Source organism: Capra hircus, chromosome 13 (assembly GCF_001704415.2).
Source record: "Capra hircus breed San Clemente chromosome 13, ASM170441v1, whole genome shotgun sequence".
Classification (NCBI taxonomy): domain Eukaryota; kingdom Metazoa; phylum Chordata; class Mammalia; order Artiodactyla; family Bovidae; genus Capra; species Capra hircus.
The window spans coordinates 53,030,250-53,045,988 of record NC_030820.1 but is presented as its reverse complement, the minus strand read 5'-3'; the positions used below and the strand labels follow the sequence as shown (position 1 = coordinate 53,045,988).

The window sequence follows — 15,739 nt, the reverse complement described above, 5'->3', positions numbered from 1 at the left end:
ATGACCCAGAGCATGGCCACCAAGAAGTGGCGGCCCAGAGTACAGAAGGGCAGGGCTGTGAAGTTTGAAGTGGCAACTTCTTTTGAGGGTGCTTGCATTTTTTCTCTTAAAGCCCAACACTTTCCTCCTGAATCTGGGGACTGAAATGTACAGGGATGGGTTTGTCCTCGCATTGCCTCTGGCTCCTCCACTCACAGTTTTATCCCTTTGTGACCATCAGTGCTTTGCTGACCCATGTTTGAGTCTGGTGCAAAAGGGAAAGCCAGAAATGCTGGCGCAGTCTTTATTTACAACTTTGTTCTTTTGTTCCTCATGGAATATTTGCATTGACTTAGATGTTCTAATAAATAAATAAATAAATAAATAAATAATTTTAAAAAGTAAATATTTTAAAAAGCAAATGTTTTTAGAAACTATCACAGGCATTTATGTTCACCAATCTACAGAATATTAATTTGGAAGACATCATAATTGGTTACTTTCTCAGTTTTCACTAGAAATTAAGGTTTTTAAGAGTTGAGGACTCTATAATTTAAATATGTAATTAGGGAAGAATTTCAGTATATAGTAGGAAAGTAGGATGTGTGTTTTCAATGAACAAGGTATGAGGAATGGAATTGCATTTTATTAGGGGAAAAGACAGATAAGGCACTGGCAACCCACTCCAGTACTCTTGCCTGGAAAATCCCATGGGCGGAGGAGCCTGGTGGGCTACAGTCCATGGGGTCACAAAGAGTCGGACACGACTGAGTGGCTTCACTTTCACTTTTCATTTTCATGCATTGGAGAAGGAAATGGCAACCCACTCCAGTGTTCTTGCCTGGAGAATCCCAGGGATGGCGGAGCTTTGTGGGCTGCTGTCTATGGGGTCGCACAGAGTCGGACACAACTGAAGCAACTTAGCAGTAGCAGTAGCAGCAGATGTTCTAAAATGCTGCATTAAAATTGTTATCTAACTGATCACTTAGTTTTGTTTTCCCCTTAAATTTGCCTCTGACTGAATGTGCACTCGCCTCACCCATCCAGCATTCAGACATCACATGACCAAGAAGCTCCTTGATCTGAGGCCAGAGGCTCTGGGTGCTTTGTCTCTGTAGTGGTGGGTGCTGTGGATGTGATGGGCAGGAAGGCTGCACTTGCTCAGGCGTGACAAGACTGGAGGGTGTGGGACCTGCTGGGAAAAAGCTCAGTGGCCGTGCTCAGCTTCTCCCCCAGGGCCAGTGTTTCACAGCTGCTCCATTATGGTCATTTCCTCTAGTTTGGGCAGATAAGGCCCTAGTTACTGCTCTGAGCAGAGAGGCTAAGACCAAGAGTGGGCCAGAGGAGGAGGGACTGTGGGGCTGGCGCCAGGGGCACCGTCTGACTGAGGAGGTGGAGAAGGGGTGGGGGCACAAGAGGGCAGAACACATATAACAGAGGCCTGGCCTGAGAAGGAAGTGGGGAGCTGAGGAGCTCGTGCCTGGAGACATCCTGTGTGGGAGGCAGTCACAGCTGCCTGGACTCTGAGTTCAGCACCAGGCATGTGGACAGCTCACAGGTGGGTGTGGAAGTGGCCGATAGAATTATGTTGTTGTATGCTTGTGAAAGTGCTGGGCATTGGGCTTTTTTTCTTTCTCAACTTAAGGAGAAAAGGGTAGGTATTGGTCAACCGCTTCTTGACCTTGAAGAATGAAGTATTTGGGCCCCAGATTATGGGTGTTCAGTGGATGGCTAGAGATATGCAACCCTGGAGCATAGTGAATGCATGAGTGCTCAGCAGGGCCTCCTTACTGCCTTCCCTACTGGATGCTCCTGACAGGGGAAGGGGTAGCACTGGGTGTGCCCGCTGACCGGCCTCATTGGATGTGGCTAGATTGCTACCCCTCAAAAGTTGGCAATTCCATTTGTGTTGAAGTTTTAAACAGATGGGCCCAGACAAGGCTGCTTTATCAGGATGTCTATTACATAGCTATAATTTTAATGTAGGGGTTACAGTGAGCCATGATCTCATGCTTAGAGATGTCAGGAGAGTCCCTCCCAAGACGGGTATTAAATAATTCTCCATGGGGTGTCCTTTCTACAACCCAAGGAGAGGGCTGGTCTATGCAGCTGCTTATGGATTGAACAATGGGTGGAGTGTCAGAGAATTTCAGATACACACTGGGATGTTCCCAAGGGAGGGACACTGATAGGAACCAGAGAGGTGCTGTGGTGGTTGTCAGGAGGTGCAGGGGTGTGCCTGTGTGGTTTAGCCTCAGCTGACTGAGAATGGAGAGCAGGATGTGTGCTGAAGGGGAGGTCCCTGAGACAGTAGGACTTCTCCAAGCAGAAGGCAGCTCTTGGGGCTGCCTGGGCTGCAGGCTGGGGAGGATCCTGCTGGAAGGCTTGGTGGGGAGAGGGAGCAAGGGACATACTTGACAGCTGCTCTTATGTCCTTAGGGGAGCGTCTCCCCAGATGTGGGAATGTGGATATGCCCAGGATTCTGACCCGAGGCTATGCAACGGTGATGTGCCTGCTGGAGGCGCTCTTGGCTGTGCACACAGGACCAGATCGTGTCCTCCTCTGCCCCCTCCTTCCCCCACACCCCTTGGTTTCATTCGGTTAGGTATCTCTACCTTCCTCGTTGCAAAGTCATCCCTTCATTCTAGGCAGGTTGCTTGGTCTCGGGAGTCAGCAGAATTCCTTGTTTGGGTCTTCCCAGAGGAAAAAGAACTCTGTCACTCAAATAATCTTGTATGTTTAAAAAGTTGTCCCAAGTTCAGGAGAAGGAAATGGCAACCCACTCCAGTATTCTTGCCTGGAGAATCCCATGGACTGAGGAGCCTACTGGGTTACAGTCCACTGGATTGCGAAGAGTCAGACATGACTGAGTGACTTCACTTTCACGTTCACTTTGACATGGAGAGAGGGTGAAGAGGAACTAAAAAGCCTCTTGATGAAATTCAAAGAGAAGAGTGGAGGAGTTGGCTTAAAATTCAGCATTCAGAAAAATAAGATCATGGCATCTGGTCTCATCGCTTCATGGGAAATAGATGGGGAAACAGTGGAAACAGTGTCAGACTATTTTTGGGGCTCCAAAGTCACCGCAGATGGTGATTGCAGCCATGAAATTGAAAGACGCTTGCTCCTTGGAAGAAAACTTATGACCAACCCAGATAGCATTTTAAAAAGCAGAGACACTACTTTGCCAACAAAGGTCCATCTAGTCAAGGCTATTGTTTTTCCAGCGGTCATGTGTGGATGTGAGAGTTGGACTGTGAAGAAAGCTCAGCACTGACGAATTGATGCTTTTGAACTGTGGTGTAGGAGAATATTCTTGAGAGTCCCTTGGACTGCAAGGAGGTCCAACCAGTCCATCCTAAAGGAGATCAGTCCTGGGTGTTCATTGGAAGGACTGATGCTAAAGCTGAAACTCCAATACTTTGGCCAGCTCATGCGAAGAGTTGACTCATTGGGAAAGACCCTGATGCTGGGAGGGATTTGGGGCAGGAGGAGAAGGGGATAAAAGACGAGATGGCTGGATGGCATCACTCGATGGACATGAGTTTGAGTGAACTCCATGAGTTGGTGATGGACAGGGAGGCCTGGCACGCTGCGATTCATGGGGTCCCAATGAGTCGGACACGACTGAGTGAATGAACTGAACTGAACTGAACTTTGATATGGGCTGCCTTTTGGCCTTAGGGCCTCTATTGCTCTTTGTTTCCTTGATAACTTGTAAAGTCTGGTCTTTTGATCTTTATCTGAAGAAACTACCTTGTAATACAGTATTATATACTCACACAGAATTCAATAAGGCACCCTTGTTCCACCAGAAAAAGAAAAAAAAGTTGTCCCAAGTTCATTCTAATTCCCCAGCTTTGCAGGCTTTTGGATGTGTTCTAAGTAAAATGGAACATGGCCTGTTTCCTCCAGCCCAGGGCCAGCGTGGGTCCTCTGTGGCCTCAGGGGCCTGGACTCTCCTGTGACTCGGGGCTCTGGGTTCTGCTCTGTTGGTCTTAGCCACCTTCCCCAGCTCCAGGATCTCAGTAGACACTTCTGATTGTCCCCATTTGTCTGTCTGTCTGCCTGTTTGTCTGACCTTACATAATACACCCTGAGCAGTGAATGAGGTCTCTGCAGGGAGACACTGACCTCAAAAACATGAACCAGTGAGCTTATTTCAGATGGAGATGAGCAGGCACAGAGGGAGAGTGAGAGAGGGGGTGTGAAGAGGGAGGACACAGGCCTGGCCCCCAAGAGGTGCTGGTCACACAGGGGTGCACCTTCTCTGTGGGTCAGAGGTACTTGCTTCTTGAGGCCTTCCTCCCTGAAATGTCCTCAGGTCATCGCTGATCCATGGGGCCTCCCCACCCCTGCCTGGGCTCGTGGCTGAGCAGCTCCTTCCTCTTGACATCCCCCTTTCCCTGGAGTGAGACACCTGCTGCCTCAGGTCCCATAGCTGGTGCTGTTCAGGCCAGGGCTCCCTGCAGGGATGGGAGAGGCAGGTGATGTCCAGGGCCACACAGGGCCAGGCTCCAGCATGGAGTCTGTCGTCCAGCCCTTAGCTGTGTGCAGATGGGCAGGGACATGGTTCAGGGTGGAGAGATGGGAAGCTCTTCAGTTGTGAAGGCCTGGGAAGAACCAGGAAGAAAAGAGATTGAAAGAGAGAGAGTCAGAGAGAGACAGAGAGACAGGCAGACAGAGGGATGGGGGAGGCACCCCTCTAGAAACTACCACCAGGTCCCTGAACTAGGCAGGGGGTGGGCAGACTCTTTGGGGAAAAGGTGAAGTTTGGTGCAAAGCCTGCTGGGCCTGACTGGATGTTCCTGGGGGAGAGCCCACGCTGTCCTGTGTGTTCCTGGAGTCCTCACAATCACAGCCCAAGAAGCTGCTGGTTCAAGGTCACTCAACACGACCTTGGTCCCAGAGTGTGTAAACGTCCAGCTTGGGGAACTCAGGTTTGGCAAGGGTGCGGCGGGACAGGTCTGAAAGGGGCTGGTCATGTGAGAGCTGTTTACATTTAAGAAGAGCTTACATGGTTTACTAAAACATACAAAGCAAGGGACTTCCCTGGTGGTCCAGTGGCTAAGACTTCAGGCTTCTGCTGCAGGTGGTACAGGTTTGATCCCCACTTCGGGAACTAAGATCCCAGGTGCCACGTGGCACAGCCAAAAAAAATTAAAAATAAGAAAACAAACAAACAAAAACGCAGAGCCAAGCATCGCCACTCTCTTGAGCCCATCTCGTGACACAATAAGGCAGATTCAGAGGAAGGACAAAGAAACCGCTCTTGCTGGTCAAGAGATGTGGCTAGTGCTAGTGTTTGTAGATTGTTCTTCTGTAGTTTTCCTACTGAGGCCAGAATGACTGAAGTATTAACCAGAGCAAAGAGTGGGTTTGGGGAGCACGGGGCAGCTATGGACAGGCAGCCGGTGGCAGACAGCACAGACCTGTCCTCGCGAGGCCTCTGGCCCCTTGTGGGGGACGTCTAGGCTGCTTGGCCAGGACAGGGGCCTTTCACCCTCCAGGCAGGAGGCCACTTAGCTACGTGAGGGCTTTTCAGAAACAGGCATGGTTGGTTTGTTCTTGGAACAGGGGGAGAATTTTCAAAAATAAATCAGTGAAAAATTGGGAAGTGTTTCATTGTCTTAGCCTATCTTCCCGTGGTGGCAGAGGTGGTGCAGCCAGCAGCTGAGCAGTGCTGCCCACTGACACGTGGGCGCACGGGTGCTGCGGCCAGAGGACATGGACAGTCGCCCTTGGAGGAGGAAAGCAGGGTAAGTCCAGTGGAGCTAGTCAAATAGTTCAGAAATCCAGGTTTACCTGCTTGCGCGTCGGTGTGGCTTCTGGTTCTTACAGCTGATGCTCATGTTGAAAGGCTAACCCTAGTTCCTCCCCCCTTAGTTCAGTTTTTTTCCCTTTTACATCAAAACTCTGTGCACTGAGGAGAACTTCTCACTTATTGACCATTTGATGCAGATAAATTGCAAATGGAAAGGTGCTCAGCAGAATGAATGGCACAGCTGTCAGCTCGCCGACGTGAGCTCCCAGGGTGAGAGCAGCCTGCAAGCATCCTGCAGCCCTCTCCATTTTGTGCTCTTTGAATAATTTATCTGCAGGAAATCCAAATTGCCAAGGCCCGCTTTAACCCAGCAGAATGCTTGCCAATTTCCTTGGGAAAACTGACAAAAAAAAGAGGTGTAGATTGCATTTCGGCTGAGAGTGGCTGGGCAATCAGAGCTCGGCCCCTTTGTGCCGCTGCATCGGAAGCCACTGCGCTGGGCTCGCGCAGACGACATTTGAAGGCTCATAAATGTAATGAAGTCCCTTTGACACCTGCTCCTCTCTTCACTTTAAATGTGAGCCATTGGTCCATGGGGAACCTCCGCTTTAAAAATAGAAATTATAGTAATTGTCTTCTGTGCTGTCGGGAGGCTGTAAATGCATGGCTCTCAGCTCTACTGCCTGCAATCGACGGCTGCAAGGATTACCCCAGGTTGGGATTTTTTGTCCTTAACAAATCACATGTATGCTCATGCTGCTTGGGGGCAGGGGGGCTCACTTTGCAAGTTCCAACTTATGAACTGGGGGGTCCATGGGAAGGGTCCCTCTCTTCCTTCCTGGGTGGGACCTTAGATGCTGGACCTGTGTTGGTTTCTGGGGGACAAAATCCCTTTCTGCTGCTCCTTTCTGGGCATCTGGCTTTGCTCTGATGGCCATGCAGTGCAGGAGGGTGGGGGCGGCTTCCTCCCCTTTCTGGCCACAGGGCACACCTGCTGGGTAAAGGCCCCTCCTACCTCCTGCCCAGACCCAGGTTGAGGATTCTCTGTGATGATCTGTGCCCCTGGGGGCATCCCTCCCCTCCCAGGCTTCTGCCTCCACTCCCTGAAGGACAGTGTGGGCAGCATTCCCATGGAAGTGGGTCTGGGGCAGAGAATGGGGGGCGGGAGCTCTGATTGGCTCTGGCAAGTGGTTGGGTGACAGTAGGGTCTGGATTATGTCAGGCACCAACCCCCCTTGGGGGCTCCACTCACTCTTTCCTGGGGGAATTGGCATCTCTAGGAGGGTGACCTGCAGGTTGGGTCCAGATGACCCCTCAGCCTGCACCCCTACTCCAGCCTGGCTCTCATCCCTGACTCCTTCCCACCGCCAGAGCCAGCGCCGTGGCACATGGCTGATCAAACTCAGATGAGCTTTGAGTCCAGGAGATGTGCAGGATCTCTAAGAGTTAGCACTAAACAAAAATCCTAGTCATAATTTTTTCTATTGATACTGTTGAAATGATAATGTTTTGGATAAATCAAGCTAAGTAAGGTTTAAAATTAATCCCACCCATTTCTTTTTATGCTTTTAAGGTGGCTTTTAGAAAAGTTTAAATGATGTATGTGACTGACACTCTATTCCACTGGGCAGTGTTGCCTGAAAACCAAACTCCTGGCTGTGGGGAGTACCCCATCTCATGTAGGAGTGGCCAGGTCCCCAAACTCAGGCTGTGTCCCTGGGATTTCCCTGGACAGCACCCAATAGAGAGTGGGAGCCATCCACTCGAAGCTTTGTGGAGTTCTGCTCAGGTCCCAGGCGCCTGTTTCTAACAAGACAGCCCTCGTGTGCCAGGATCAACAGCTGTGGGTGGAAGCCGGGTTCTCAGCACGGTGGGGTCAGAGTCTGTGGCGGGCACTGTAACCAGGAGACCATGTGTTACGACATCGTGACGGTAACAAAGGTTTAGTGGGTGAGGCTTCCTCCTCGGCCGTGAACCTGGGGGCAGGGGGTGGGGGCACGCTCGGGCCCGGGGTCTCCCCCCAGAAGCACGGTGCCTCACCTGCTGCTCCTGGTTCTCAGCTCGTTCCTGCCCTGTGAACCATTCCTGGTCTCCTGGGTCAGATTCACAGGCACCAGCAACGCTGGAGCCAGACGATGGCGTAGGCCACACTGCAGACACAGGGGTGGTTCTGCTGGGTCCTGTTAACAGCGCAGTTGTTTTTACTTGCAGATGAGCTTAGAAAATGATGAAAAGAGAGCTCGTACAAGATCCAAGGCCCTTCGAGGTGAGTGCTGCCCTCCCCTCCCAGCTGACTCTGGCCAAGAGTCCTGGGTCCTGAAGCTATAAATGCCACTCCCAGCAGCTGTCCTCAGGAGAATAGAGTCCTGGAGCAGTGCCTTGGCCCTGGGATGTGCCTCCCCTGCTCTGGGCACCTGGGGCTACAGGTACCTGGTGGCTTCAGGCACCTGGTGGCTTCAGGCCTCCTCAGCCTTGGGCTGCCTAAGAGGGCTACCAGGGAGGCTTTAGGCCCAGAGGCACCTGCTGGGGTGGAAATGAGGAGCAGACCCAGCTCTCCAGAGGGGGAGGCAAAGCTGCGTTAGACCTGCTCTGTTTGGAAAGGAAAGGCCGCCAGCCTTGCATCACCAGTCTCTCTGCTCCCAGGATATTAGTCTTGGTGCTGGAGGGGGTGGGGATGTCATTGGTTGAACTGGCAGTGGGGTGGGGAGAGGGGCTGAGGCCCTTCTTGTTCTGCAGGGATCGAGCCCTGACCCCTTGGCCAGCCTCACCTCCCAACACCACGGGGTTCATGCTGCTTCTGTGTATGTGTGGCCCTCAAGGAGGGGCCGGGCGCCCTGAGCTTCCTGTGTCTGCCGGCCAGACTCCTGAAGTTTTTGCTCCAGTGGCCCATCCCTGAGGGGCCAGTCTCTCGGGCCACCTTCTCTTCTTTGTCCAGCTTTATCTGCTGGGGGGTTTCTGACCAGACACTGACTTCTGCATGCAATTAAAGAAAGAGACCCTGTCCTGCCTGGATGGCCCACAGAGCCTGTCTTGTGTAAGGCTTCCGTGAGTCTGTAAATCCAGGAGCCCCCAGGGAGGGTTTGGCAGGGGCACCGGCTTGGGGGACGGTGGATTCACTAGACCCCAGAAGATATTCCAGGAGGCTGGGGAACGTGGGGTTCAGGTCTCAGGGGAATTGCCTCCACGCTTCAGCCCACTTGTGCTGTAGGACAATGTGCCTTTTTCAATTCTACTTGCACACAAGTTTCCTCTTTCTTCTTCTCTCACTCAGCTCCCCTGGAGCCCACAGGAGCCGACCTCAGGTAAGATGTGGTACTCGCCGGTGACCCCCTTTGTCCTAAATGACCTGCCGGGCACTTGGAGTTGACCAGTTGCCCCTGAGCCCCCTGCTTTCTGTGACAAGGCACCTTCCCTCCTGGCCTGTATCCAGCTGTATTCACCCTGCCTTGTCCTCTTGCCCCGCGTCCTGGTGCCACCGTGCAGCCAGCCTTGCGCAGGGGCACAAAGGTGCTGACAGCTGGTCCCCAGGACTTCCTGGCACTGTGGTTCTCAGCCAGCAACAAGGTGCTGTCTTAGTGGCTCCTTGACCAGAGACGAGGGTCCAGCTGCCCCACGCCCGAGTCTTCCACTGGAGTGAGAGCAGCCGTGGCCTGTGTGTCGGCTGAGCTCTGTGACTTTCCAGATCCCGGGCCGGTCTCACGGGGCACATCCTGAGCAGGAGGGAGACAGATGCACAGGGCTTTGCTGGTTGAAGCAGGAGGAGCCGGCCCTCTTCCTTGGAGGCAGACTTCCCTGTCTGCAGGCATCCGTCCTGGGCTTGGCTAAGGCTTTGTGTGTGGGGCGTGGGGAGGGGCTTGGGGAGGCCAGAGAGACCACACCCCATCCCTCCGCAGTGTCTGCGTGTTGGGACACCCAGCACCACCCACTTGGCCTTTGGACCGGAGGCTCTGTGGATCTAGGCTCTTTCTCAGGTCTCCCCACCAGCCCTGGGCTGTTTTGCCCAGGCAGAGCTCCAGTGAACAGTGTCCAGTGAGTGGCCAATAATACCAGCCTCCCACACGCCCCGTTTTCTGAAGAGGGGTCGTGCCGACGCATCTGGGTCAGAGCACTAGAGAAGGAAGGGAGGGCCCCAGTGTACCTGGTCCAATTTTATAAACATCCTGGGAGCTGGGGCCAGACTTCAACTTGTGACCGAGGTAACCTGCCCAAGGCCACTTGGAGGGATGGAGGGACTCTGAATGCTCCCTCCTGCCCCCGGGGCTGCTCTGCCCATGAGGTAGGGTAAGGTGTGATACCCACACCCTGATGGCAGGTCTGTGGGCTTCCATACTGGTGGCTGGAGACAGCTTTCTAGACACTGAGGGAGGGGCTGCTCTTCTGTGGGGCCACTGCCCCTGTCTGGAGTGACTCTCTCCATGGAGCTGTGCGGGCCTAGAGCATTGGCCACGTCGATATTCTCAGGGGTGAAGTCTCTCACAGGACAGTGAGCACAGCTGGGGCTGGCCCATCTTATTCTTAACCAGGCAGTAGTCAAGTGGTTGGCCTTTGCCAGTCAGGAATATGAGGACCCCAAACATGCCAGCATGTCTCTAGCCTCTGAGGCTGTAACGTGGAGGCGGGAGGGCAGAGGGCCTGGGAGGGGTGCTCAGAGCCCCGCGGGTGGTATGCGCTGCAGTGGCTGTACCATGCCGTCTGAGCTCAGGAACTCTCATGGAAGCACCGGCGGGGGGTGGTATGGCCCCATGTGTGAAGTGGAGAAACTGAGGCTCAGAGTATAACAAACAGTTCATGCAGTCAGAAGAGTTAGTCACACACCCTCCTACATAAAGACTGGTTGTGGTTGCATGGCTGGACGGTGGGGTGGGTGGGGACAGAAGCCAAGCCAGGCCCCTGGGAGCTGCCTGGAGGGTCAGGGCCTGTGGGTGAGTTCCTGGAGGGACCCTGCGTGGTGCTCGGAGCAGCACAGGCTGGAGAGCAGGTCTCCCAGAGGACGCGCTGCTCCCCTGGGGCCATGTGATGTTCACCTGAGGACCTCCTGGGGATAGCAAGGGGGAGGAGGCTGTGCACAGGACTTGAGCTTCAGTAACAGCAGTTACGTTTGGCAGCAGATAGAGTAAGGGAGGAAGTTGGAAAGGCAAACCAAAGGGCTAGGTTTCTCTTGAAACTCTGAAGCCAAAGTGACCCCAAAACAGATTTGTCTTGAAATCTGTGTACACGATCAGTGTAAGGGATTGTGTGACCATCCAGGTTTTGTCCACTTTTGTTGATCTCGTGGTCTCACCCTGTTTACTTGGTAAGGGTGAGACCTGTATGCAATCTGATGGGGAAACTGGGGAGAAATGTTCTAGCAACAAATGTTCTCAGCAACCCTTCCCATTTTGAAGAATCGATGCTCAGAGGAAATGGCTCCTCTGTGCTAAGGAGCCATATGTGGTCCACCTGGAACTTGCCTCTCAGGCCTGAGCAATGCACTGAGATTGTGTGTTCAGCCCGTGGGCAGGGACAGGTGCTGCAAGCTGGACTCCTCCTCGGGGCACACCAGGTCCTGTGGTGGGACAAGCAGATGAGCCCCCATTCTGGAGGAGCCTTTGTGGTGGGGCCTTTATGGTGGGTGCTGGCATGGGGAAAATGACCCGTGGAGCAGATTCACCCCTGGGATGGCAAAGGAATGCTTTCGGAATCACCTGATGGGAGGATGGGTCACGGGGAAGCTGTCCCCGTGGGACTCACTCTGTGGACAAGGGACTTGAGCCTGCAGACCCAGAACCTGTGGGGCTCCTTCCCCCACCACAGTGGCCCCCTCCTCCGCTCAAGCAGCGACCCCGGGAGCAGCTTGCTCTCACATCGTGGTTGCTAGGACACAAGCCAGGTCTGAGCAGGACTCTCAGCTGCCCCCTCCCACCCGTAGCCCGTCAGTTCTTGCTCTGGTTTGAGGCGAGTCCCTGAGAGAAGATGAGAGGTCTGTTGGCCTTTCCCTTTGTACCAGTGGAGAACTAGTAGACCCTGGCCCTTGTCTCCACGGACTCATTTGCTGTCCCACAGCTGCGGGAGGCGGGATAGGACTGAAGGAATTGGGCGGGCCCCTCTCGGAGCACCCTCGGGGTGTCTCCCTCTTCCATGAGAGATGCCTATCTGTCCTGCCTGCACCCTGGTTCCCAGCCCGCCTGTCTTCACCTGAGGGCCTTCTCCTTGAGCCACCAGCTAGCTCCCACTAAGGGGACAGACAGGAGTAGGGAGCCCTCTACCTGCCTCCAGGGGCCGGAGAGAATCCAGTCCCTTAAAGGGCTTCCGCTGGGATGGGCTCCTCTGCCTTGGCCTGAGACCTAGTGTTTATGTTCAGAGCCCCATGGGCCGTTGCCTGACCCTACTCAGTGCTAACTGAGGGCAGGCCCCCCGGGAGCGCCTCTGCCACACTCGGAGCCAGGTTGGGAAGTTGGGGGAGGGCTCAGCATGGTCCCCCATGCTGGGGGGCTAGGCTCCAGAGGCCTGGGCCAGAGCTGGTGCTTCACCCCGCCCTCTGGCCCCAGGCACATGGAGGGCACCCTACGAGCACAGGGTGCTCACTTCAGTTTCCGTGGGTGCTCTCTTGGCTGCCGCGTAGGGAGCAGTTTCTTCCGTTTCTTCCCCCAGAGTGCCCCTTGGCAGCTCAACACATGTGGGCGCATGCCTGGCCTGCTGCCCTGGGAGGAGCTGGCCCTCAGGGCTGGAAGCCAGGCGCCTCTGAACTGGGGGGCGGAGGTGTGGCTTTGAGCAGGTGATGTGTTTGGGGGTAGTGCCAGTACCACAGCAGCTGGCATCTAATTGCCTGATTAACTCTGATTAATCGACTAATTGGGACCTCAGCTTCAAATCCCCAATAACAAGGAGCTTTTGTGGAGTCTTAACGCTAGTACTTGAGAAAGTGGCAGCAAGTGTGGGGCATGGATTTCAGAATGAGAGGCCATGGGCGGCAGAAGTCCTCTGGGTCTGGAAAGGAAACACACAGTAAAGTCTGCATGCTTCCCTCGCCCCTCCCCTTTCCTCTTCCTCTCCACCCTGTCTCCTTTCGTCTCTCCTTTTAAATGCCAGGAGATCAGCTTCAGTGGTGCCATCATGGGGGGCTGCAGGGTGTGTCCCCTGCAGAGACCCTGGCTCTCCCAAAGGCTGCCGCTGAGCTGGGGGACAGGGTTCTGCTTGAACAGATCATTTAAGCAGACTGTTTCTGTTTCTCGGTGGTCCATCAGCCAGGGTGGCCTGCCAGCTGGTGGGGCCCCATAGTCCTCTGTAGTCAAGTGGGTGATCAGTCAGTGTGTCTGGACAGAGGCCACAGTGGTGTACTCCTCTGGGCCCCAGGAGCCCACAGGTATCAGTGGCCACACAACTTTCCTTCCTTGGCTCTGGGAGAGCCTGATCGGAGGTGGGGGCTCAGACCTGGTGACAACAAGCTTGTCCATCCTTGGAGTGACCCCTCCCAGGAGGAGCTGGGGCTCCCCCTCCTCCCACCACGGCCTCTCCATCTCACCAGCATCCATCTGCTGCTCCACAACAAGGGTGATGTCAGCTCCTTGCTCGCCCGTTTCCTTGTACATGCCCTCGAGCCCACAGGACACTGGCCTTGAGCACTTCACAGTCCTGGAGAGCTAACTTGCAGGAAAATGGGTGGGGTGGGCTGAGCCATGATGAGCGGTTCCCAGAGTCTGGTTGGTGGAGAGACAGAAGTTGTGGAAGGAGCAGGACTCCTGGGCTCTCGTCTCTGTCCCCCGGGGTGCGAGCTGCTAGAGGCCAGGCATCGTCCTCCCAGCCCCCCACCCCTGAGGTGTCATGGCAGCTCCTGGGTCACCTGCCCTCATGGCTTCACCTCCTTTGCAGCAGGCTGCAGGTGCTGGAGTGGGGTCTTTGCCACCACACCGTGCCTACCTCCAGCGGGATCCTGTGACTTAGGTCAAGGCTGCATGTTGTGGAGTTGTTCCTGTCTGTGGGCGCCGCCTCAGTGAGCCAGCACAGGGCAGTCTTGTCTGGGCCTCACAGCCTCATGAAGGCCACGGAGAATCCCACGTTTGTGCTTTGTGCATGGGCCAGACTCGGGTGCTGGTTCCAGGAGCACCTTGAGGGCCCTGCTCCCCAGGCCCTGAAAACCTGGTGATAGCTTGCCTGCGGTGGGGAGACTCATCGTGGACAAAGGAATCCTGCCTTGATCTCGTACACACAGAGCTTTAATTAAACACACTCATGAAACTGTAACGAGCCATTCATTTATTTAAATGGGGTGAGTTATTTCATTATTTTTTTGCAAACTGTAAGCAGCCGTCCTAAGATGACCTGTTTGGAGACAATCTTCTACTCCCTGAGGGGACGGTCTGGGGTGGGCCCTAAGATTCTGACCCTGTCCCCATGCCACACGGGGCCGCCCCCAGGTGACTGCTCCTGCTTGTCTCCCCCCAGCTGTCCCACCCCTGGATGCACAGGCTCGGGGCATATCCGTGGCAAGTACTCCAGGCACCGAAGGTGAGGAGCTGGCGGGCCCTCAACGGGTTCCTGGGAAAGAGGTTGGGCTGTGGGGGGGTGGAGCTCCTCTCCTGCTCTGAGACCCTCTGTGGGTCTAGACCCTCTGCGGGCTGATGAGCTCCGGTGGCCTCCTGTGCAACCCTGAGCCTTTCTGGGTGTCTCCCCAGTGGGGCTGCTCTGAGGCCGGAGGAGGCCTTGTGGGCAAACCCGGAACAGAGCCAGCACATGGTGGGGTGACCGTTTTCACTGCTGTCTTCCTGGGGGTTCCAGGGTCCCACTGGACCTCAGGGGCCTCTGACTGTGGTGCCTGGTACAGGGGGTAGATGAGTGTGGGAAGGGTCTGGAGGTGGAAGAGGAAGGCCTGGGTGCTCCTGGGGGCAGTGGGCGCAGAGCAGAGTAGCTTGGGCCAGCCCCCATCCCCAGCCATCCCAGAGCAGGTGACTCTGGCATGGACAGGGCCCCCTGAGGTTGGGGGTCCCCAGACAAGCAGGAATTGAAATTTAAAACACAATCTGGTGCTTTTTAATGTGGACACTTACTGTAAAATTTTGAACACATCGATCTGCCAGTCTTGCTTTTGGATTTTGGTGGAGGGAGGTGATGAGAGGCAAAGAGAACTTTTCAGGATAGGGGAAGTGCTGCAGAGGGTGAAGGGTTGGGGGACTGGGAGATGCTGATGGGGGGGCCCGGCCTCCTCCCTCCCAGTTTGCAGAGCTGCCCTCTGGCCAAGAAGAGGAAGCTAGAGGGCCCCGAGGCCGAGCACCTGGGGTCCAAGCGGAAGGCACCCCCGCTGAAGCTGGCTCTGGACGAGGGCTACGGCGTGGACAGCGATGGCAGCGAGGACACTGAGGTGAAGGACGCCTCTGTTTCCGATGAATCGGAAGGAACTGTGGAGGAGAACGAGGCCGAGGCGCCGGCACAGGAGGAGATTCATCGCCCCGAGCCAGCTGAAGGTGCTTTGTTGCTCTGTCTCCCCTGAATAAAGGCGCTTAGTGTGGCCCTGGAGAATCGCAGCCTGTGGGCGGGCAGGGCTCCCGCGAGCCAGGAAGCCCTGCTGAGAACAAGTGCCTCTTGTCCAACATTTGGGACTTCCTGGGGAGGGGCCGGCTCTGGGGGCTCAGGGTCTGTGTGTGAACACTATGCATTTGGATGTGTGTCTATCTGCATGTGTGACAGACAGACGGACAGATGGATGTGGCTGTGGGTCTGTATGGGGTGGTCTTGGACAGACCTGCCCCACTTGGCCTCAAAAGAGCCACCTGGTAGGGGGGCAGGGGTCTGCTTGGCATTAAGGGAGATGGTGGGGGTGTCCAGCGAAGCTGGGCCGGGCAGTGAGAACTGAGGAGTCTCCTTGCTGTCACCTTTTTCTCTGTAGGGCCCCCAGATCTTGGCAATCACTAGTGTGAAGGTGGGGCATGTCTGTGTCCTGAGACCCTGGAAGACTGTGGGGTCCTGGGGGTGTGGCCGAGGCCGGAGGCCCAAACCCTCCCCTCCAATACATCCATGTTTCT

The 15,739-nt window shown here is 54.9% G+C and overlaps 1 protein-coding gene across 4 annotated transcripts in view; it reads left to right on the top strand.

Annotated features, from left to right (window-relative positions):
* MYT1 (myelin transcription factor 1) overlaps positions 1-15,739 on the top strand; it is a 63,462-nt gene that overhangs the window by 18,400 nt on the left and 29,323 nt on the right. For all 4 annotated transcript variants that reach the window (XM_018057467.1, XM_018057465.1, XM_018057466.1 and 1 more), the window contains exons 3-6: positions 7,956-8,010; positions 9,016-9,046; positions 14,166-14,228; positions 14,934-15,181. In XM_018057467.1, the coding sequence (XP_017912956.1) occupies positions 7,956-8,010; positions 9,016-9,046; positions 14,166-14,228; positions 14,934-15,181 (397 nt within the window). The remainder of the gene's footprint in view (positions 1-7,955; positions 8,011-9,015; positions 9,047-14,165; positions 14,229-14,933; positions 15,182-15,739) is intronic.